Genomic DNA, 25,229 nt, shown 5'->3' on the forward strand with positions numbered 1-25,229 from the left:
TCTCTGTGGTCATTAGCAGTTTTTACATGAGATCTACAAAGACCAGCTCTGCCCATGACCCAGAAGGCCTTTCCTTCTATTCAGCTTCTCATTTCCAGCAGATCTGCTCTGCCTCAATAAACATATGATTTCACTCTGCTGTTTGCATGCTTAAAGTCTCTATCAGAAACATGTACGCCTTCTAGTTACGTCAATGAATTACTTATCCACCAGAGAGCATTAGGAGAGTGATGGTGGCATCAGGCAGCCGCCGGAGCATCCAACGGTGCGAGAACCACCAGAGGATTCCTCGTAGATCAGCGGAGGGGTTACATCTTGAGTTTTTATGAGCCAGGGCGGTTGCGTCATCCCAGCGTGTAGGGTGTATTCTTTACAGCATGGTGGGGGATGGCGTGGTGGTGACCTCACACGTCCACTGGACCCAAAGTAGGGCACAGCTGCAAACCTGCCAAGTCATGGCCGTCCACCTAAACTGACTGGCTGGGAAAGAGAAGTGGTAATCGGAGAAGCACCCAAGAAGCCCATATTGATTCTGGAGGATCTGCAGAGATCCACAGCTAGGTGGGACAACTGTTAGGGTCTGTGCCCTGCAAGAACCAAGATGTCTGTTCTCTCTCCCAGGGTGAGATGAGAACAGGATGCAGTCATTCTGTTCTTGCAGCGAGTTTAGGGCACATCTGGGCAAAACTCCCAACAGCTATTGTGAGTGGTCCCCCCACCCCCCTGTTTATTCCCATACAGAAATGCATTGGGAATTTTGTTTCCAAATAAAAACATCAGGAAAATCTACAGAAAGTGTGAAAAATAGTTTTCCTTCCAACTGAAACGTACTGACAAACATTTTCCTGATGTAATATCTGGCTGTATAGTGACAATTACTGAGAACTGCTTCACTCTGTGCTGACTGGAATCAGCCAAACTCTACTACTCCAGCCCAGAACCTTTGGACTACATTTCAAAGTTGCTCTGCATCTCTTGGTTGTTGCCTCAGAAACGGCAGGTTTATCATCCTGCATGTTTTCACAGGGTCCACATTAGTCTTGGTGTGTGCAGCACATGGTGCTGCCTACTGGTGTTTTTGGTATCACCGAACTCTTCAAATAATAAGATTGGTTGTAACCATGATTGCTGGAATGTGATAAATGTTTACATATTAATTAGAAAGCTCCACGTCATGATAATGCTGCATAGCACCAGGCTTCACCGTTTACTAAGGTTTGAATTCAGTGTTCGGGGGCCATCTGACAGGTCTAGAGCCAAAAAGAACAATCCTTAAATTAGTACATATTTGGCAGATTGTAACTTCTTTTGTGATCAATGGGTTCTTGTTGGGCTTCTAGGGGACAGCTCGGCTGCTTGTTGTTCCAGTGCTCACAGGTAATTTTAGACCTATGCTCACCCTGGAGCCGATCATTGGCCAAGTCTGGTCCTTTGATTATTGATCTCAATGGTGGTTTTTTGGTATTGTTGGAAAATATTCATGCTATGCTTATAGGATCTGTATTACTATGCTTAAGTATGTTTAATAATGTGTGAAATAAAATGTATTGTGTAACTTAGAGGCCTGCTAACAGACTTCTCTGTGTACATGTCTGCAAGATTTCTGCCTCACAACAAAAAGATATTTCTGTATGTAAGATTTCTGCCTTGCAACAAGAAGATATGTGTACAGATCCTTCTCAAAATATTAGCATATTGTGATAAAGTTCATTATTTTCCATAATGTCATGATGAAAATTTAACATTCATATATTTTAGATTCATTGCACACTAACTGAAATATTTCAGGTCTTTTATTGTCTTAATACGGATGATTTTGGCATACAGCTCATGAAAACCCAAAATTCCTATCTCACAAAATTAGCATATTTCATCCGACCAATAAAAGAAAAGTGTTTTTAATACAAAAAACGTCAACCTTCAAATAATTATGTAAAGTTATGCACTCAATACTTGGTCGGGAATCCTTTTGCAGAAATGACTGCTTCAATGCGGCGTGGCATGGAGGCAATCAGCCTGTGGCACTGCTGAGGTCTTATGGAGGCCCAGGATGCTTCGATAGCGGCCTTTAGCTCATCCAGAGTGTTGGGTCTTGAGTCTCTCAACGTTCTCTTCACAATATCCCACAGATTCTCTATGGGGTTCAGGTCAGGAGAGTTGGCAGGCCAATTGAGCACAGTGATACCATGGTCAGTAAACCATTTACCAGTGGTTTTGGCACTGTGAGCAGGTGCCAGGTCGTGCTGAAAAATGAAATCTTCATCTCCATAAAGCTTTTCAGCAGATGGAAACATGAAGTGCTCCAAAATCTCCTGATAGCTAGCTGCATTGACCCTGCCCTTGATAAAACACAGTGGACCAACACCAGCAGCTGACACGGCACCCCAGACCATCACTGACTGTGGGTACTTGACACTGGACTTCTGGTATTTCCTTCTCCCCAGTCTTCCTCCAGACTCTGGCACCTTGATTTCCGAATGACATGCAGAATTTGCTTTCATCCGAAAAAAGTACTTTGGACCACTGAGCAACAGTCCAATGCTGCTTCTCTGTAGCCCAGGTCAAACGCTTCTGCCGCTGTTTCTGGTTCAAAAGTGGCTTGACCTGGGGAATGCGACACCTGTAGCCCATTTCCTGCACACGCCTGTGCACTGTGGCTCTAGATGTTTCTACTCCAGACTCAGTCCACTGCTTCCGCAGGTCCACCAAGGTCTGGAATCGGCCCTTCTCCACAATCTTCCTCAGGGTCCGGTCACGGATGGAGGGAAGGTCAGCTCTGATTATTCTCTCTGCAGTCCTGATTATTCGTTGCAGTCTGGATCTGTCCTGTTTTGTGGATGAGCCAAACCACACTGAGATGGATGAAGACAAGACAGACTGAATGATGGCAGTGTAGAAGATGACCAGCAGCTCCTGTGGAAGGTTGAACTTCTTGAGTTGCCTCAGGAAGAACAGTGTCTTTGTGTGAAGACCATCTCAGGTCCTCAGAGGTGGTGGTTCCTAAGAACCTGAAGTGGTCCATGGCCGATACAGTGTTGTTGAGGATGGTGAGGGGGGTGTATGGGGGTGGTGTTCTCCGAAAGTCCACCACCATTTCCACAGTCTTGAGTGGGTTCAGTTCAAGGTAGTTCTGACCGCACCAGTGTACCAGCCGATCCACCTGCTGTCTGTATGCAGACTCATCACCGTCCTGGATCAGTCCAATGACAGTGGTGTCGTCTGCAAACTTAAGGAGTTTCACGGACGAGTCCGATGAGGTGCAGTCATTTGTGTACAGGGAGAAAAGGAGTGGGGATAGAACACACCCCTGGGGGGCACCAGTACTTATTGATCTGGATCGGGAGAAGATGCTCCCCAGTCTCACCTGCTGCTGTCGGTCCATCAGGAAGCTGTTGATCCACTGACAGGTGGAGGCTGGGACGTTGAGCTGGGTGAGCTTCTGGTGGAGGATGTCTGGTATGATGGTGTTGAAGGCCGAGCTGAAGTCTACAAACAGGATCCTGGCGTACGTCCCTGGACGGTCGAGGTGTTGCAGAATGAAGTGTAGACCTAAGTTAACAGCATCATCTGCCGACCTGTTTGCTCGGTAAGCAAATTGCAGGGGTCCAGCAGGGGGCCAGTGATGTCTTTCAGGTGCTTCAACACCAGCCGCTCAAAGGATTTCATGACCAGAGACGTCAGGGCTGCAGGCCTGTAGTCATTTAATCCTGGGATGGTGGGTTTCTTGGGAACCGGGATGATGGTGGATCGTTTGAGGCAGGAGGGGACCTCACATTTCTCCAGTGACTTGTTGAAGATCCTTGTGAAGATCGGAGCGAGTTGATTTGCACAGGCTTTCAGGCATGATGGGTAGACATTATCAGGTCCTCCAGCTTTCTTTGTTTTCATGCGCTGAAAGAACCTGTTTACATCTTCCTCGGAGATCTTTAGTGCAGGCAGAGGATCTGAAGGTAGGGGGTTGGTAGCTTTGTGGGAAGAATTTGTTCCTGAATGGGATGTAGAGGAGATGGTTTGAGGTGTGAATGGCTTCTTGTCATGTCTGCAGTAGAAGCCATTCAGACAGTTGGCCAGGAGACGACTCTGTTCAGGATGGGTGGAGGGGCTCTTGTAGGCAGTCAGGTTTCTCAGACCAGTCCATACAGCTGAAGTGTCACCAGTAGAAAGGCTGTTCTTAAGCTTATCTTAGCTGCTTTGATCTCCTTTGTTAGTTTGTTCCTGGCCTGCCTGTACCGCACCCAATCTCCACTGCTGTGAGCTTCTTCCTTTTCCCTTCGCAGATTCCTGAGGTGTGGAGTAAACCATGGCTTTGTTTTTATTAGTAACACTATAGGATGTCTTAGCTTTACTAAACAAACGAGCACGCAGGAGTTTAGGGAACAACTCCATCAGTTTCAACTTAAAATCACATGTAATCATTTTAGCTGAGCAGGCTATCATGTTATGTATTATTTGTTTACCCCTCTTCAATTTACTGTACACTGTTCAGAGACTGGACTTGAGCCTGGTGTAAAGCAGAACTCAGTGGTTTGGTGGATATTTGCATCATGTATTATCTGTGGAACCCTTTAATGCAAAAAAAAACTTAAGACCTAATCCCTTATTGTACATTTTAAAAATAATACCACACGTTTGGTTTTTTTTTTGGTTTTTTTTAGCAAATCTCATTTTAATTACAAATGAGGAACTCAGAAAACAGCAAGAATAAAAAACATGCAAATAACAAACTTCTTATGTTCAAACTGGACACAAGTCAAGTAACACTATTAAAAACATGCAGAAAAGAACAAAAGTACATAGAATTAAACCCCTTTTTTTTTTTTTAGTAAAACAAAGATATCAAACAGGAATGTTGCAGCTGGAATCAACTGGACTGCTCAGACAGCCAACTGGTTGCTGAACACCTTCACCAGCAGCTGCTGGGCAGCAGCCCTCTCAGCCTCCTTGTACGTAGCTATGACGTTGGGTCCTGGCAGGACCATGACCTTCCCTTTGAAGGTTGTGCTGATCCCAGGGATAAGCACCTTGTAGGTAAAACTTACAAACCCATCTGGTCTGGTCAAACTGTAGTGTAGCTCATAGAACGGTTGGCCAAACCCGTTCGCCTCACATACCTTATGGAGGAGGACCACCGGTGACACTGCACACACCATGTGTCGCTGAGAATGGGAAGAGGAGGAGTGGGGGTAACTCGCATGTGGACGCAGGGGGGCAACTGGTTGCCCCACTGCTCTGCAAAACCCCTGGGACATGGGTGGAGGAACGGGGAGGCGCTGAGGCGGGGCTAAAGCGTGTGAGACAGCCTGGCCACAGGGCATGTTGCATGGCTGCGGCTGAATCTTTGGAGCTTGCTGAGAACACTGTGTCTGGTTTGTGCTTGGGCTCTCTCCTGGCTCCCACCTGATGGAGATCTCCATGGAATATTGTTTCCTGAAATCTAGACAGTGGATGTTTTAATCTCAAAATTCAACACTTCCTCTCTGTCCCTCTGACACAAGCCTCTGACATTTCCTTACATAATTATTTATACACCTTGAACTGTTTCCCCTTTTAAAACCACAAACTTCTATTATATTTTATTAGGATGGTATATGAAAATCTACACAAAGTAAGGACTAATGGTGAAGTGGAAGGAAAACAATGCATTATTTTATTTTTTGGTTTATGAATAATATAAAGTGGCCCAAGTTTCTCTGGATGAGCTGCAGAGATCCACAGCTCAAGTGAGAGAATCTGTTGGCTGGAAAAGCAGTGTGTATAGTGGCAAGAAAAAAATCATTTCTAAAAGAAAGCCATAAGAAGCCCTGTTTAAACTTTGTTGCATAGCATGCAAGGGGCACAGCAAATGTGAAAGAGTTTGCTTTTCACATTGGCAAGACATACAGTATATGTTGGAGGAAAACTAAACTCCATCATCCTGTGTGCACCATCCTCACAGTGAAACACGATGTTGGTAGTACCAGGCTTTGGGGGTGCTTGAGCAGGAACAGGAAGGCTGGTCAGAATTGATGGGAAGATGAATGGAGATAAATACAGGAAGAAAAACCTGTTAGAGGCAGCAGAAAACTTGAGACTTGGTGGAGGTTCACCTTCCAGCAGAACAGCAACACTAAACATGCAGCCAGATCAAAGCATGTTTATGTGTTAGATTGGCCCAGTTAAAGTCCAGCCGTAAATGTAATTGCAAATCTGTGAAAAGACTTGTAAAATGGATGTTCAAACATCCAATTTGAGTTTGAGCTATTTTGCCAAGAAGAATGGACAGAATGTGGTGGAGACAACCCAAAAGCAGTTGTAGTTGCAACAAAAGGTGACTACAAAATATGGACTCGGGGACAGAATAGAAATGAACCCTTCAATTTCTTTATTTATATTTGTTAATAAAAAAAAAAACTAAAAACCATGCACTGTTTTCCACCACAATTTGGCACATCTTTGTGTGGGTCTATCACTCAAATTTCCCTTAAAACACAACACATGTTATGGCTGAAACAGGATAAGTTCAAGAGGTATGAATACTTGTACAACCATGAAAAAAGATTTTAAATCATTAAAAGACCAGGGCCCATATTCACAAAGAACCCCAAGACTAAAAGTAGTTCATAGTGATGTCATTTTAAAAATTTTAGAATTCTAGAAGCATCTTAGACCTTAAGAGCGCTCCTAAGGTGAGGAAATGTGAGTAGTGAGGAGGACTTTATATTCTCTGTACAATGAAAAACAGTCAATTAAAACGCTACCAGCTCAATTATGCAGGGATCCACCCCCTAAACAATCTATAACCATTATACAATTATTAATATAAAGAAAGGATAAACTTTATCATCCCTCTACAGGGAAATTAAATAGTTTTAGCAGCAGGACAGGTTAAAGGTCAGCCTCTAGTAAGGAAATATTAGGATTGATAAATAAATAAATAATAGAAAAAAATAATAAAAAAATCTGAATAAACATTTAGCAAACTTATCAACAATTTAGTACAGAAGAATTCAAATATAATTTATAGACTGTAAAACATTTTTAAAAATTTGGAAAAAGTCAAAAAATATATGTAGCCAGGTGGACTAGCTCCATATCCAATACACTTAAGGCAAAGAAAAGGTAGGATTTCAGCATTTGTCCTTTAATTAAATGCTGAATATTGGACTCGTGATTTGAGGGACACTGTCACTTTAAGGTTACTGCTAGAGCAGAGCAAAGCAGAGCGTGGGGAGTCACTGTGTGCCGTACTCACAGATGTTTTCAGCGCGAACAGCAGAGAGGGAAAACTGTTTCCTGTAGGCTGTGAATAATAGTTGTAAAACCCGTTGTAACACATAAATATTGTCTTCTGGTATTGTTCTAAAAATTGGCTTTGCTTATTGTTTAGAGGAGGGTAATTTTGTTTGACTGCAACAAAGTGTGACACAGGACAGCAACTGTGCAGAGAGGGACATATGATAGCAGTCAGCGCAAGTCACAGTAACAGCGTGATATTTCAGTTTAATCTTTTAATTAATAATCATTAATTATAAATTAATAATTTGTTCTGTTGGATGCAGTAAGGGAATAAAAGATCCACAAAGTATATATTGTGCCTGGTTGCATGTGTATATATATATAGGTCCTTCTCAAAATATTAGCATATTGTGATAAAGTTCATTATTTTCCATAATGTAATGATGAAAATTTAACATTCATATATTTTAGATTCATTGCACACTAACTGAAATATTTCAGGTCTTTTATTGTCTTAATACGGATGATTTTGGCATACAGCTCATGAAAACCCAAAATTCCTATCTCACAAAATTAGCATATCATTAAAAGGGTCTCTAAACGAGCTATGAACCTAATCATCTGAATCAACGAGTTAACTCTAAACACCTGCAAAAGATTCCTGAGGCCTTTAAAACTCCCAGCCTGGTTCATCACTCAAAACCCCAATCATGGGTAAGACTGCCGACCTGACTGCAGTCCAGAAGGCCACTATTGACACCCTCAAGCAAGAGGGTAAGACACAGAAAGACATTTCTGAACGAATAGGCTGTTCCCAGAGTGCTGTATCAAGGCACCTCAGTGGGAAGTCTGTAGGAAGGAAAAAGTGTGGCAGAAAACGCTGCACAACGAGAAGAGGTGACCGGACCCTGAGGAAGATTGTGGAGAAGGGCCGATTCCAGACCTTGGGGGACCTGCGGAAGCAGTGGACTGAGTCTGGACTAGAAACATCCAGAGCCACCGTGCACAGGCGTGTGCAGGAAATGGGCTACAGGTGCCGCATTCCCCAGGTCAAGCCACTTTTGAACCAGAAACAGCGGCAGAAGCGCCTGACCTGGGCTACAGAGAAGCAGCACTGGACTGTTGCTCAGTGGTCCAAAGTACTTTTTTCGGATGAAAGCAAATTCTGCATGTCATTCGGAAATAAAGGTGCCAGAGTCTGGAGGAAGACTGGGGAGAAGGAAATGCCAAAATGCCAGAAGTCCAGTGTCAAGTACCCACAGTCAGTGATGGTCTGGGGTGCCGTGTCAACTGACCATGGTATCACTGTGCTCAATTGGCCTGCCAACTCTCCTGACCTGAACCCCATAGAGAATCTGTGGAATATTGTGAAGAGAACGTTGAGAGACTCAAGACCCAACACTCTGGATGAGCTAAAGGCCGCTATCGAAGCATCCTGGGCCTCCATAAGACCTCAGCAGTGCCACAGGCTGATTGCCTCCATGCCACGCCGCATTGAAGCAGTCATTTCTGCCAAAGGATTCCCGACCAAGTATTGAGTGCATAACTGTACATGATTATTTGAAGGTTGACGTTTTTTGTATTAAAAACACTTTTCTTTTATTGGTCGGATGAAATATGCTAATTTTGTGAGATAGGAATTTTGGGTTTTCATGAGCTGTATGCCAAAATCATCCGTATTAAGACAATAAAAGACCTGAAATATTTCAGTTGGTGTGCAATGAATCTAAAATATATGAATGTTAAATTTTCATCATGACATTATGGAAAATAATGAACTTTATCACAATATGCTAATATTTTGAGAAGGACCTGTGTGTGTGTGTGTATATATATATATATATATATATATATATATATATATATATATATAGCAGTATATATATATACACACACGCATTTACACACACACAATCTAGACAAGACAAATTAGAAAAGTAAGCACTATCTAAGTATTTGCTGCATTGTCTATGATGGTGTCAGCAGCCATAGTCTAAGTGGTCATCAACACCCACCTGTCTGTGAAGAAGACAGGTGGGTGTTGACTGCTGGGAACGATGCATTGATCTGCTCGGCAATGCGCTCACAACGTGATCTTGGGACCACGTCTACATTTCAACAGTCCTCTCTTCTCCTCCACCAGCAGGCTTTGCTCCTCGGTTCAGTTCGGTTTTCTCAATCTTTTTTCTTCATTATGTTTTGGTTGTTTTACCAAATTAGACCTCTTCATACAAGAAGGTAATCACAGTAAAATATTTACAGCCGAGTGTCCACATTAATATAAAATCGATGAAGTAGGAACATGACAAGCATGGTAAGTAAACATAATAAGCAAGTCAAAATAATGATGAGCATGTAAATAAGGTTCAAACATTTTGATGCTGTGTGACAATTAATTTAACAGTGCTATATTTTGTCATCATGACTTGCACATTTTTTTATTCCAGTCTAAATTCTCTCCACTGATTACCGGGAACACATTAGTTTTTGTTATATTTTCTGGCAACAACCAATCAGCTCTTAGAAGACAGCGTCACACCTAGCTATTGGGTCAACCACGCCTCCTCAATAACGTAGGAATTTCTGTCTTCTCCACGCTTAGAGTTGCTCTCAGCAGCAAACTGAATCATTCAGAAGCTAAGACTCCTTGGCAGGAATTTCTTTTTAGGAACCCCCTAGCGGACACTGAGAATCTTTGTGAATATGGGCTCAGAACTTCAGCTTTTTCCATCATTCAGTACCATTTCACATAGGTCCCTTACCTGCCACAAGATCCCTCTTGGCCATAGACGCAGTATAATGGGATGAGAAGGCAACAATGGCAGAGACCCCCTCTATCCCGGGCCCGGTCTTCAGAGACACCCTCTCTACCCCCTGAGCCAGGTGACGCAGCACCTTGCACACACACACAGTTACACTGTTATCACTCTGTAACCATTGACTACAACTACAAGCAGAACAGGCCTATACGTTGGAGCTTGCTTGTACATGTGGCACTGCCTTTAATTCACTGTTTATATGGCTATAACTGCTTCCAGCTTCATTATTTTCAGCTCAGCAAAGCAGAACTATGTTGTTAACTTGAGGAAATTGGTTTCCTTAACACTTTTAATCAATAATGACGCTGATTTTGACGCTGATACTTGAAAAGATCATACAGTGAATCAAGATGATGTGGCCAGGTTTCAAGTAATTTGCATTAACATTATTACATCTGGACAGTAGAAAAGGCAATTATCATACCAGGGGGTACAATACCAGGGGTAAAATGTCCAATAACAATTATGATTTGTTGTGATGATTAGCTTTTGCTGATATTTGAATCAATAGAAATATATTTTTAAATGCAAACACTCTGTTTACCTTTACAATTAGACCGCCTATGGAAACTAATTGTCTGAAGTAACATATCTGATAATGAATAAGTTTCATTTTTTGAGCAGTATTTGTGTTTGAAGAATATTTTAACTTGCTTTTTATTGTCACTTTATCGTAATCACAAAATGACACCAAATATTGTGAAAAGGTTTTAGGTCCAAATCATCCATCCCTACAGGACAGAAGACTAGGCATAACTTACCACGTTAGTTAAAACGTGAAAGGGAACTTTTCCCTGATTCAGTAAACACGTAAAAGAAACAGTTTGATGCACTAAATCAAACGTTAGTACTGTTAACCTTTCCTGTTTCTGTCCCCTGACCGTAGTCTGATGACACAAGGGAGACGCTTTCTCCAGGGCCGAAGTTACGAGTTTCCTCGGGATTAACTCCCTCACTCATACGTTGCTGAGTTGAACATGAAGAAACAGCATCAAAACACAGTTGTTGACGAGATTCGGGGTTCTTTTTAATGACTTTGCAGCACGTAAAAACACAGGGCTTACAGACTCATACACCGCTGCTCCGGTCGCCGTCTCTACCCACCCCACACACACAATAATACCGACGTCACTCCTTCACTCTTGATTCTCAGCTACGGCAGCACACAGCGCCACCTCTGTCCGGAGGAGTAATGTCAACATCTTCCATACACACACACGAAACATACACCCCACACACTGAGCTTCTAATCACATATAGTTCAGGCAATTCCTGCAACATTACATTCAAACCTTATACACACACAAGTGGTGTTGGACTAGGAGTAAGCACAGTACAGGTGTTTACCGCTATTACTTCGGCGACGCCCCTCAATACGGTAGCCGTAATGCTGCAAGCGGTGCGGCTTTGTAGTTTACCAGTCGTACTGAAACATTTTGACAGAGCGCCGTGTACAACCAGTATGGATCAACCAATTAACCAATTGATCCATATATAAGGCGCTCCGGATTACAAGGCGCACTGTCATTTTTTGAGAAAATTAATGGTTTTTAAGTGCGCCTTATAGTGCGGAAAATACGGTAGTTACATTAGACTTATTCTAAAACAGATATAAGGATTTTTAAAAAATCTATTTCAGTTTCATCAGACCACATAATTTTGTTTTCTTACAATCTCTAAGCTGCTTTGTGACAAAGTACAAGCCCATCTGGTGCCTCTGCCATAAAAGACTGATATCTGAGAGGGTTTGTGACATCTTGCCAATTCTTCCTCCTCAGTCAGCTTAAAAACATCTAATTCCAAACAAACATGGAACAGACCAACAGTACCTTCATCAGGTCTTCTGGTTTTGTGGCAGCCGGCAGGTTTTCAATACAAAGGTGTCTCTTCTCTGTGCTGTGGCGGACACAGAGGTGGCACTTGGGCTCCAGCATGTAGCCGTTCAGTTTGTGGATGGCGTCAGTTGCAAGGGCTGGTGTGCCATATTTGGCATAAGCAAAGCCCCGGTTCTGGCCACTGAAGTTCATCATGAGGCGGAACTCCCAGAGAGGACCCACAGAGCTGAACAGGGGGATGAGCAGGTCCTCATAGGTGTCCCGTGGGATGTGGCTGATGAAGACCTCACAGCGTTCGCCTGGGGTGGGACCATTCCACACTAGACCATGCAGATCAAACAGGAAGGGTTTATGAAGCTTAGTGGATAAGCTGTCATTGGCTCATCCACTGCCATTTGTCAGGCTAAACATTGGGATTAGAAACACTTACACACATACAGAAAGAACCCATTAAAGTTATGTTATATGGAGGAGGTTAAATTCAGAGAGTGGAGGATGTAAGTTAAATGACGTATTAGCCAGGTTCGTGGCAGTGGATCACTCCTGACTAGGGTGGCACAGTAACAGTAAATCTTGCAGTGGTGCCATTATTGGTATATTTTGCATAGAAATTATTATGGGCACATTTTCCTTCCTCCTCTGTTTCTCATATGTGCATCCAACCCTCTCTGTGACCTTTAGCATCTTGGACACCATCTGTATCAGGTGTGAGTTTCTAGTGCTGTGAAATTGTGTTCAACAGGCTGAATATTACATTGGCAGACAAAATGAAAGGTTAAAACAATTGGAATATATTGACCAGTTGCCCAATGTGTTATTAATATTGTGCAGCCCCACTCCTGACAACGGAGCAATAAGCAAACTTTTGCGATTTAGTCAGCCCTATCTTGAATTCAGCCTCTGAAATGGTAACCAGTCTCGAACACAGCGTGGTTGTTATAAATCTAACTAATTCTGGTACCACACCACAGCAGGTGTTCAGCACTAACCATGGAATATAAATATGATGCCATGATGTCTAAGAACAGGACTTTTGGTAAATTTTAAATGTAAAGGTTTATTAATAGTTATTTGTGATGTGTATTGCCAAATAATCCAAATATTATCCAAGTTGAGATATAAAAATGCAAATTTCCTTTCAAAAACATCCTCTTTGCCTCCCAAAGAAAATAAAGAATGAAATGAATTTCCAGCATTACTCTTGTTTACGTATTAGACATGGACCGCTATGAGAATCTCATGGTATGATAACCTGAAGCCATGCCAGTGTGTGGTATTTGCACAATTTAAAACTAAACTGTATTATGTGATGTAATTGTTTTTATTTAAACAGAAATCCAACAATTTTGTTTTTTTTTTCAAGCAGGTCTCTTGTAAACATGATCTTGAATCTCATTGTGACAACCTGTGTAATTGAAGGTTTAGACTTAAATCCACTTCAGATACTGGTGGTATGACATTAAACACTCCGTTTATACTCGAAAACCTCCAACGTTTGAATGAAGAAAGGAGAGTAGGCCAGTATTCCTCAGTGTTGATGTAAAGACTCTTCGCCCGTTATTGCAAACAATTCGTGTCAGCTAAGGGTAGCACAACCAGACAGCCCTACCCAGAGGAAGCCGGGTCAGGGGAAGCTGGGGCTAATTTTGGGGAGGCCCAGTAAACGGTATTTTTATTTAATATAAATACAGTACATAAATAAACATCTATGTAGCCTTTCAAATGAAACAACCATTTTGTTTATTAATACGAAATAAAGAATGTCTTAAACGGTCCGATGCTGCTGCCCGTAGCTGCGGCCGTAAGGTCTGCGGTGGCAATCCCTGAACCCAGTGGTGGACACCGGCAGTAAGGGACACTGTCAAGCTGAAGAAGGAGGCTGTGGTTGGCTTATGGGACTCCTGAGGCAGCTGATGGGTACCTTGAGGCCAAGCGTGCCACGGCCCGGGCTGTGGCAGAAGCAAAAACTCGGGCCTGGGAGGAGTTTGATGAGGCCATGGAGAAGGAGTACCGGTTGGCCTCGAAGCGATTCTGGCAAACCGTCCAACGCCTCAGGAGGGAGAAGCAGTGCTTTGCCAACACTGTTTACAGTGGGGGTGGGAGGCAGCTGACCTCGACTGGGGACATTATCGGGTGGTGGAAGGAGTACTTCGAGGATCTCCTCAATCCTGCCATCACGCATTCCCTGGTGGAAACAGAGGCTGGGGACTCAGGGTTAGACTCTTTCATTACCCAGGCTGAAGTCACCGAGGTGGTTAAAAAGCTCCGCGGTGGCAGGGCTTCGGGGTTGGATGAGATCCGCCCCGAGTACCTAAAGTCTCTGCATGTTGTAGGGTTGTCATGGTTGACACGCCTCTTCAACATTGCGTGGCGGACGGGGACAGTGCCTCTGGACTGGCAAACTGGGGTGGTTGTCCCCCTTCATAAGAAGGGGGACCGGAGGGTGTGTTCCAACTACAGGGGGATCACATGCCTCAGCTTCCCTGGTAAGGCCTACGCCAGGGTATTGGAGAGGAGAGCCCGGCCGACAGTTGAACCTCGGCTTCAGGAGGAGCTGTGTGGTTTTCGTCCTGGTCGTGGAACACTGGACCAGCTCTTTACCCTCTACATGGTACTCGAGGGTTCATTGGAGTTTGCCCAACCGGTCCACATGTGTTTTGTGGACCTGGAGAAAGCATTCGACTGTGTCCCTCATGATGCCTTGTTGAATCGGGGGCCCTTTATTAGGGTCAGACCTGTTCCCGGTGCATGTTGGACTCCGGCAGGGCTGCCATTTGTCACCAGTCCTGTTCATAACTTTTATGGACAGGATTTCTAGGTGCAGCCAAGGGCCGGAGGAGGTCTGGTTTGGGGACAAGTGGATTTCGTCTCTTCTTTTTGCAGATGACGTGGTCCTGCTGGCCCCCTCTAGCCAAGACCTACAGCATGCGCTGGGGCGGTTCGCAGCCAATTATGAAGCGGCTGGGATGATGATCAGCTCCTCCAAGTCCGAGGCCATGGTTCTTGGCCGGAAAAGGGTGGCTTGTCCTCTTCAGGTTGGAGGGGAGTTCCTGCCTCAAGTGGAGGAGTTTAAATATCTCGGGGTCTTGTTCACGAGTGAGGGAAGAATGGAGCGGGAGATCGACAGACGGATCGGTGCGGCTGTCGCAGTAATGGGGGTGCTGTGCTGGTCCGTTGTGGAGAAGAGAAATTTACCGGTCGGTCTACGTTCCTACCCTCACCTATGGCCATGAACTTTGGGTCATGACCGAAAGAACAAGATCCCGGATACAAGCGGCTGAAATGAGCTTCCTCTGTAGGGCGGCCGGGCACTCCCTTAGAGATAGGGCGAGGAGCTCGGCCATCGGGGAAGGGCTCGGAGTAGAGCCGCTGCGCCTCTACATCGAGAGGAGCCAGTTGAGGTGGCTCGGGCATCTATACCGGAGGCCTCCTGGACGCCTTCCTCGGGAGGTGTTCCAGGAGGTGTCTGGGGAGAGGGACGTCTGGGCCTCTCTGCTGAGTCTACTGCCCCCGCAACCCAGAAGCGGAAGACGATGAGTACGAGTCTTAAACGGTGACATGCAAGTGTGCATCAGTCACCAGGAAATGCAGAGTAATTATGCTCAGGTTTGTATAAACTTTAGCTCATGCGTTGCAGAAATCTTAGAAACTACTCAGCACTGCATTGTAATCATTGTGTTTAAAACACATTAACTCCAGAAACCTGAAGGCAACTGTACATGAACGTCTCTTGATGAGACGTGGAATTGTTTTTGAAAAAATACTAAACATTTAAAACATTTCCACTCTTTTTTTTTCTATGCACAAACCTTAAATGCCATCCATTGGAGTGTTTGAGTGCTTGTGTCTTGGGTGGACCCAGATACCTGAATGAGCGGGCCCAACCCCCCGGGCCTGCCTCTTGGTGCCGGGTCTGGGCACAACCAGTTCAGTTTTGATACCCTTTTTCCCTTAATGAATTAAATCCTCATTAAAGACTACTTTTGGTTTTTATTCAGATTATCTTGAGTAGTATTTGTTCGATAATCTAAAACATTTAGGTGAGACAAAAAAAAAGAAAAAAAGATCAAAAACAGAAGAAATCTGTAGGGGGCAAATACTTTTCACAGTAGTGTATGCCTAACATAATAATATAGTTCTGTTTTCCAGTGCTGCCTTATGTCTCACCTTCAGGTGGTCCCCCGTACTTTCTCTGTCCGTTAACCTGGGTCAACTTGGTGTTGGTTGTTTTCAGCCAGGCTTCCAGAGCCTCCAATCGCTCAATGCTCTGCACCTGACAGTGGAAACACAGCAGAAATATATTCACAACACCCCTGCAACTGACAGGCAACATTAGCTCCTTTTCGACTGAAAGCTTCAGGATTTAAAGCCCCAGGATTTGTTTTATCTGGGTAAAAGAAATCCAGGGGAATTTGTCTGCCTTGGTTTCCACTGCTTAGAAAGGCCATAGACCATTTATTTAAATCAGCCTAATGACATATGGGGAAGTTGTGAAGAAAACTGCACTGCATCTTCAGTCCAGTGGGTGGCGGTAATGAAAACCCAAAGGCCAAACAACCAAAGCCCGACTAAGATGCCTCATCTTTCTTTTTTTTCTCTAACTTTTAAGAACAAAACAGAACTCACCACATATCAAGCTGACAAAAAGAACAGACAGAAATACAAAAATAAAGATACATCGTGATTATACCACAAACATTAAATGCCAGAGGGTTTAAAACTTTCAAACACAAAATGAAAGAATATTGAAATTTTAAAAAGATTACAAGTTTCCAAGGTCATGTTATTCGTCCTGTCTATTATTGAGAAAATATAGTGCTTTATATACAAAAGTCATTCAGTGAAATTTGTCGGACCCTGATGTCTTCGAGACTTCAAAGACTGGATGGCTTAAAACTTTGTACATTTTAATGATTTAAAAAACAAAGGTGGTGGTGGTGTTTGGTTGTGGTGGTTGCTCTGAACCCTCCCCGGTTGATATGGGCTCCTTGGCGGCATATTTAAAACACAGTTTCACATTTGGGTTTTCAATTGGAGAGTGATTTTATATAAGATCGCCAGGTTGGAGCAGTGGTGAAGTCTGGTTTTAATCATCTTAGGCAGCAGGCAAACCTTGAAACAGCAATTCATACTTTCATTATACGTTCCAGCCTGACTACTGAAACGCTCTCTACCTTGTACTTAGCCAGTGCTCCCTGAAATGTCTCCAGCTGGTCCAAAATGCAGCTGCTAACTGGAATTGGTAATGAGGGAGCACATCACCCCCACCCTGGATTCCATCCACTAGCTGCCTGTGCTTTTTTAGAGTTAGTTTTAAGATAAGGAGGTAAGATTTTGCATATTGTTGCAGCTGGGGCTGTTTTAAAGAGCTTTATAAAAAATAAAAAATAAAGTTAAATTGGCTTACGATTGAAGAACCTGGACGTAGGAATATTGACTTTGTAGTATAAATACAGGTCCTTCTCAAAATATTAGCATATTGTGATAAAGTTCATTATTTTCCATAATGTCATGATGAAAATTTAACATTCATATATTTTAGATTCATTGCACACTAACTGAAATATTTCAGGTCTTTTATTGTCTTAATACGGATGATTTTGGCATACAGCTCATGAAAACCCAAAATTCCTATCTCACAAAATTAGCATATTTCATCCGACCAATAAAAGAAAAGTGTTTTTAATACAAAAAATGTCAACCTTCAAATAATCATGTACAGTTATGCACTCAATACTTGGTCGGGAATCCTTTGGCAGAAATGACTGCCTCAATGCAGCGTGGCATGGAGGCAATCAGCCTGTGGCACTGCTGAGGTCTTATGGAGGCCCAGGATGCTTCGATAGCGGCCTTTAGCTCATCCAGAGTGTTGGGTCTTGAGTCTCTCAATGTTCTCTTCACAATATCCCACAGATTCTCTATGGGGTTCAGGTCAGGAGAGTTGGCAGGCCAATTGAGCACAGTGATACCATGGTCAGTAAACCATTTACCAGTGGTTTTGGCACTGTGAGCAGGTGCCAGGTCGTGCTGAAAAATTAAATCTTCATCTCCATAAAGCTTTTCAGCAGATGGAAGCATGAAGTGCTCCAAAATCTCCTGATAGCTAGCTGCATTGACCCTGCCGTTGATAAAACACAGTGGACCAACACCAGCAGCTGACACGGCACCCCAGACCATCACTGACTGTGGGTACTTGACACTGGACTTCTGGCATTTTGGCATTTCCTTCTCCCCAGTCTTCCTCCAGACTCTGGCACCTTGATTTCCGAATGACATGCAGAATTTGCTTTCATCCGAAAAAAGTACTTTGGACCACTGAGCAACAGTCCAGTGCTGCTTCTCTGTAGCCCAGGTCAAGGCGCTTCTGCCGCTGTTTCTGGTTCAAAAGTGGCTTGACCTGGGGAATGCGGCACCTGTAGCCCATTTCCTGCACACGCCTGTGCACAGTGGCTCTGGATGTTTCTACTCCAGACTCAGTCCACTGCTTCTGCAAGTCCCCCAAGGTCTGGAATCGGCCCTTCTCCACAATCTTCCTCAGGGTCCGGTCACCTCTTCTCGTTGTGCAGCGTTTTCTGCCACACTTTTTCCTTCCTTCAGACTTCCCACTGAGGTGCCTTGATACAGCACTCTGGGAACAGCCTATTCGTTCAGAAATTTCTTTCTGTGTCTTACCCTCTTGCTTGAGGGTGTCAATAGTGGTCTTCTGGACAGCAGTCAGGTCGGCAGTCTTACCCATGATTGGGGTTTTGAGTGATGAACCAGGCTGGGAGTTTTAAAGGCCTCAGGAATCTTTTGCAGGTGTTTAGAGTTAACTCGTTGATTCAGATGATTAGGTTCATAGCTCGTTTAGAGACCCTTTTAATGATATGCTAATTTTGTGAGATAGGAATTTTGGGTTTTCATGAACTGTATGCCAAAATCATCCGTATTAAGACAATAAAAGACCTGAAATATTTCAGTTAGTGTGCAATGAATTTAAAATATATAAATGTTAAATTTTCATCATGACATTATGGAAAATAATGAACTTAATCACACAATGCTAATATTTTGAGAAGGACCTGTAAGCTCATAAATTAGTTTTTCTCTCAACTGACAAATAAGAAAAGATGAACAGAGTTTTTTCTGTTAATTAATTCCTTCCATTATTTCTTAATTTGTACTGGGTCCAAAAGCAGGAAATGTTTAAATCATTATTTTACAATTGTACATTGTAAAGTTGTTGCTTTACAAAAGAGCTTATGTTATTTTGCTAAATCGACTATTTTTTCAAATAATCAGTCAGTCATTTTCTACCGCTTCTTCCATAGTGGGTCACGGGGAGCTGGTGCCTATCTCCAGCAGTCTATGGGCAAGAGGCAGGGTACACCCTGGACAGGTTGCCAGTCCATCGCAGGGCAACACACATACAACCATACACACACTCATTCATACTCCTAAGGGCAATTTAGAGTGACCAATTAACCTAACAGGCATGTCTTTGGACTGTGGGAGGAAGCCGGAGTACCCGGTGAGAACCCACGCATGTACGGGGAGAACATGCAAACTACTATTCAATTTAATTCAGTCAGTCAGTTATTTTCTACCGCTTATTCCATAGTGGGTCGCGGGGGAGCTGGTGCCTATCTCCAGCAGTCTATGGGCGAATTTAATTCAATTCAGTTTTATTTATATAGCACCAATTTACAACATATGTCGTTTCAAGGCACTTCACAAAGGGTATGGAACGGTGCTGGGTTGTTGGGGCGGTTAGATTTAACTGTTAGAGTTTGGCCATTTTAGAATAGGCTATGATAAAGTTTTTCCATCTAGAGCCCACTGGTGGCTATTGTTATACTAAAAACCACAAGGACTGGGGGTACCTCTCTCTGTCAGACTGATTATAATCATTGGATAAGAGAAGGGGTCATACAGGTAGCAGAAATGTAGGGTGTGTTTGCACCTCAACCATAACTGACCTGGTTTTGGCTGAACCTGACTCCCCCTTACTCCAACCAACAGAGAAGGAGGGGCACTCTTGTCCTTCATATTGCAGCTGGTGCACCACGATGTTATGTAGTTCCTCAGCACTTTCTCAAGATTTTTTACAGAAATTGAACCAGGTGAAGCTAAAGCTATGCCACTTGAGGAGTCCTGGATAGCGCATATTTACAGATAAACGTTTTTCATCTGAAATGCAAAATTTATATATATTTTTGCACAATTCTGGCCTAATTACTGCATTGAGTGGGCTGTTCTTTCAGCAAATAGAATGTTTTAGAGTCTGTATACTCCAGTTAAGGATAATTTGATTACGAATTCAGTTGACAATTATTTTAATAATCACAATTAATCCGATTGTTTCAGCCCTACAATACAACTGTATGATTCATTTACAGTAACTACTAAACATTAATTAACAGACTTATTTTTATTATTATAATAATCAGGTCATTCACTGAATTGATACCTAGACTGTCTAATCATTAGCACATATTTATATAAAGTAGAAGATGAGGAGACTGAGTATGAGACTGAGTATGAGAAAATAATAAAGAATTCACACTCCACCAAGTTAGGTTTACATGAAAAGACAGTATTTTTTACGTACAAGGAAAAAGTACTCTGATCATCAGTAGTCTATTAAAATATTTGTCTTACAGAACTGTGGCAAAACTGTTTATAATTAATTCCTACATTAACTTAAGATGTCAAACATTTCCAGTAAAAAATGACATTTTATTTTCTGGTACTTGCAGTTACTCACCACATACCAACTAAATGCTTTATATTCACTTTCCACCGCCACAAACAGATAACATGTAGTAGGAAATGACAGTGTGACTGGCCAAGATCAGGCAGCGGTTAATGGGGAAGTCCCAGTCCAGCCGCCAACTTTTTTCCTACTTCAATAAGACAAAACTACTACTAAAACATTTGTTTTATTTTTGTAGTAAAAACGTGCTAAAGAAAGTGTAACAACAGTCAACACTAATTGTGTGCAAACTAATATTAATACTACGGTTTCATATTGGATACACTTATAACAGGGCACAGTTGTTGGAGCACAGTGGAAAAGCCAATGTGTTTCAGAGAGGTGGTAGTTGGAAGCAGATCCAAACTTTGGCCCATTGCAGGTGTGGACAGGGAACCAGACTGGAGAAGGTTGTTTTGGCTGTAAAGCCCTGCCTTTTTGTATTTTCAATTTACACAACATATCAATCTTAAGAGAGGTAAGTAAATGAGAGTAACTGCAATCCTGAAATGTTTAGAAATGTGACGATAAAAATGAAAGTCGTACAATATGATAAGAGTCATATAAATCCATATATGTGTGAGGGGATGGGAGGAGTATGATAACCATAGTACTACATTTTGTCCCAGCCATATACACTTCAGTGTGGGCCACTTTACCACAAATATATCTAGAAAATAACTCCTGAATGATTTAATGTGCACTGTACTGTAACAACGGTCATCAATTATACCTCATCATTTGAATAGTCTTCCTCGGTATCCACTTCCACTTGTTTGTCATCACTCACTAGTTCTTCCTTAATCCTGTCCAATTCCATATCCACACTTGCAACGAGACAATGCCAGTCAGTATTTTGGTCAGCCAATGTTGTTGCTGGTACATTGAAAAATGTCAATCTTGGTATTGTACAAATAGTTTTTTTGTTTTTCCTCGTTTCTTCTGCTTTTCGGCTCCACTTTGATAGCCCCGCTTCATCTTTCTCCTTTCTGATCTCTCCTGCCGTTCGCTCGAGCAGCACACTGCATTTCCAGGAGGTTTTATGTGATCCAACAGAATAGTCCATTTTAGTATATGGGAAGGGGAGAGCAGAGGTCAATGATGCATTGTGTAATTTTTATTTGTTATTCTTTTGATTGTAAACCATACTTATTTTGTTTCAAACATACATTAACAATACAGAGGCATTTTAGGGGGGTGGGCAACCCCTCACTGGCAAGAGCCCCAGGAGGTTGAATACATTTGCCTATATGGCAACGACTTCACAACACATGAATGGAAAAGATGGTTTTGACTCTTTTTCGTTCATGGTTCCAGCACCGCACGTCTCCGCTCTACTCGGCACAAAACCTGTCGGGTTTGTTACTTTGTCTTCTGATATGCAAAGTAACAAACACTCATCGTCACACAACATGTCCTTTTGAAACAGAGGTTGCCAAGTCCGGACCCCCCTCCCATCCACAACTTGTGGGACGATGGCCATGAATGGCATCCATGATTTTGAACCACCACTAAAGCTTTCAGTTTGACCCGCTCAGGCCACTGTAATATTTCTGTTGTCAAGCTTGAGTTTTTTGAGCTTTTCTTGGCACTGTGGTGTCCACGGCTTGTCATTCTTTCTGCTACCTTGACAAAAACTCTCATGTTTCTAGCATACGGCTAACCACGCTCATGCCCAATCAGTGCACAGGAGTCTGTTTACGTCACATTTCGGCCCTGCTCAGCCCCGATGGAACCTGATAAAGAGCAGGGACCAAGAAAGCCAGTACCGTGCAAAACGGGTTGAAGGGAGTGGAGCCAGCTAAAAGTGGCAAAAGACTAGAACCACAGACCTGTCAGTGTATGTTATATGAAGTTGATGACAAAATAAATCACATAACAGACTAACATTAAGCTGGTTTGCATGGCCTTTTCACAGACAGTTAGGCTTTTGTAACGCAGCCCCTCAACAATACAGGTGCATCTAAAAAAAAAAAAAAAGTATAGAACATTGCGCAAAAGTGCAATATTTCTTGCCAGTCATCTCATAAAAGGTAAAGTGAATCATTACACATAGAGTAAAATATTTCAAGCTTGTAATTTTAATGATAATGACTTCCGGATAGAGTAAACCCAAAATTCAGTGTCTCAGAAAATTAGAATTTTACATCACATCAATAAAAGAATGATATTTTAAACATAAATACCAGGCTTCTGTAAAGTATGTTTATTTGTATGCACTAAATACTTGGTTGGGCCTCTTCGTGTATGAATTACTGCATATAGAGGCGATCAGCATAGGTGTAATGGAAGCCCAGGTTGCTTTGATAGCTGCCTTTAGATCATCTGCCTCGTTGGGTCTGGAGTCTCTCATCTTCCTCCTGACAGCCCATAGATCTTCTACGAGGTTCAGGTCAGGAGAGTTTGATGGCCAATCAAGAACAGGAACACCATGGTCACTGAAGCAGCTTTTGGTACCTCTGGCAGTGTGGGCAGATGCCAAGTCCTGCTGGAAAATCAAATCAGCATCTCCTTACAGCTCGTTAGCAGAGGGAAGCATGAAGTGCTGTAACATTTCCTGGCAGATGGCTGCATTGACCGTGGATCTCAGAAAACCAGTGGACCAACACCAGCAGATGACATGGCACCTCGAACCATCACTGACTGGAAACTTCACACTAGACTTCAATCAACATGGATTCTGTGCCTCTCCACTCTTCCTCCAGTCTCTGGGACCTTGATTTCCAAATAAAATGCAGAATTTACTTTCATCTGAACACATGCAAGCCATAATTATCAAAATTACAAGAAACAAAGGCTTGAAATGTATCACTCTGTGTAATGATTCTATATAATATATGAGTTTCACTTCCTGAGATGACTGGCAAAAAGTATTGGACTCTTTTTTTGAGATGTAAAGAAGATGGCAACTGCAAAGTTGTTGAAAGGTTTAGTGGAAGGAAATAATGCTGAACAAAAAGGTTCATAAAAACATTGATTACTGCAGTCTCAAGAGGACCATGAAGCAAAGCCCATTCAAGAATTTGGTGGAGAATCACAAGTTGTAGTCAGCAGCTGTAGTCAGAATATCAAGTGTGTTACAGTGATTGACCAGCAAACCAGTCTCTCACCTAAAACCCACAGAGAATCTGTGGGCTGTTAAGATGATAAGAGACACCAGAGAGAACACAACAAATAAGTGCAAGGCTGATATTAAAGCAACCATGGCTTCTATTACACTTCAATTGGTCTAATGTCATTTTAAAATTTTATGAGAAACTGAATTTTGAGTTTTCATTAGCTGCACAGAAACACAGTTGTCTGCACTGTTGCATTGCAATAAGAAGGTCTTGGGTTTGAATCCCTGCATGGAGTTTGAATGTTCTCCATACAAGCGTGGGTTCTCACTGGGTTTTCTGGCTTCCTCCCAGAGTCCCAAAACATGACTGTCAGGTCAACTGGTCTTTCTAAATAAACAAAGGATGAATGGTTGGATAGATGCAAGCCATGATCATCAACACTGTCGTAAATAAACACTTAAAATATATAATTCTGTTTGGAATCAATGTATGATAACACGAGATTCATGTTTGGATTTAAATTACTGAAATAAGTTTACTTTTTCTTATTTATTGAGATCCACCTTTACACTAGACTTTATAAACACGCATCAGTACCGAGAAGGATCAGTAGCTGGCGCCATGGAGCAGCGTGGCCACTGTAATCAACATCAGATGTATTTTTAATTACGATTCATATACCGCTGATGAGTCTTCTTTTTTCTTACAACGTTAGAAATGACCAACAGTTACAACATTTTAAAAAGGCCCGGACAATAAATCTCAAGGGTAAATGACATTGTAGGCTATACAACCATGCTACATATATAACCTAAATAAGGCCTGGAAATACCAGAAACACCTGCAGAAGATCAAGCATTGTTTTTAACAGACGAAAAGAGCGAAATTCTGCAGCATCACTATAATCAACAGCTACAATGTTTCCAGGCAGAATAAACTATCGGAATAAAAACAGAAATATTCTCTGCTGCAGCGACAAATAAAACCCAAAGATTTCTACGGGGACCTCGGTGTATTTAGATTAGATCAACGGAAAAAAACCAACAAACATTTTAACAACGTTACAAACAAGGACAACATTGTTTTTGTTTATGTTTAATGTGGCATTACTGTGATTAAACCGACTGGGGATGTCTAAGCTCTTAGTTTACACAACGCAACAGTCCTAACCGGCGCCATTACAGCCGCCGCTTGTTCCCCGCTGATGTTCGCAGATATTTCAACCAGCCTCAGACTGACCTGAAGCCGCGGCCTGCAGAGCGCTAAAACTCACCTGGGTCAGCGCGTTTTCCATCTTTTACGCCGTGTTGGTGTCGTTCCTGTTGATAATCACGCCACGTGTCGTCACGATCCCCACCTGCAGCTCTATTTCCCACCTGCACCTCTTCTGCTGATCGGTGGGGTCACGACACGGTGGGGCCTTCACTGCCAACACGTCGCGTGGGCCCCCTGGCCACCTACTGTCTGTCTTAGATTCAAAGTTCATTTCATTTCAATTCAATTCAGTTTTATTTATAAAGCATCAATTCACAACATACAGGGGTTGGACAATGAAACTGAAACACCT

At 42.6% G+C, this 25,229-nt stretch overlaps 1 protein-coding gene across 1 annotated transcript; it reads right to left on the reverse strand.

Annotated features, from left to right (window-relative positions):
• Positions 1-4,633: 4,633 nt before the first annotated feature.
• On the reverse strand, positions 4,634-25,169 carry dnd1 (DND microRNA-mediated repression inhibitor 1). Its single transcript, XM_047353980.1, has 5 exons — positions 24,936-25,169; positions 16,037-16,142; positions 11,864-12,189; positions 9,978-10,110; positions 4,634-5,434 (listed from the first exon to the last, which is right to left on the reverse strand). Exons 1-5 carry the CDS (start codon positions 24,954-24,956, stop codon positions 4,875-4,877), a joined length of 1,146 nt encoding a protein of 381 aa, XP_047209936.1. The 5' UTR covers positions 24,957-25,169; the 3' UTR covers positions 4,634-4,874.
• Positions 25,170-25,229: the final 60 nt, after the last annotated feature.

This window comes from Girardinichthys multiradiatus, chromosome 23 (genome assembly GCF_021462225.1).
Source record: "Girardinichthys multiradiatus isolate DD_20200921_A chromosome 23, DD_fGirMul_XY1, whole genome shotgun sequence".
Taxonomy (NCBI): Eukaryota; Metazoa; Chordata; class Actinopteri; order Cyprinodontiformes; family Goodeidae; genus Girardinichthys; species Girardinichthys multiradiatus.

Excerpts from the sequence above, each read along its gene's own strand:
- dnd1 (XM_047353980.1), bottom strand. The coding sequence starts at position 24,956 with ATGGAAAACGCGCTGACCCAG. Across the intron at positions 12,190-16,036 it reads GTACGGGGGACCACCTGAAG|TGTGGAATGGTCCCACCCCA; the intron begins GTGAGACATAAG and ends TGCATGGTCTAG. Across the intron at positions 10,111-11,863 it reads AACCAGAAGACCTGATGAAG|GTGCTGCGTCACCTGGCTCA; the intron begins GTACTGTTGGTC and ends TGTGTGTGCAAG.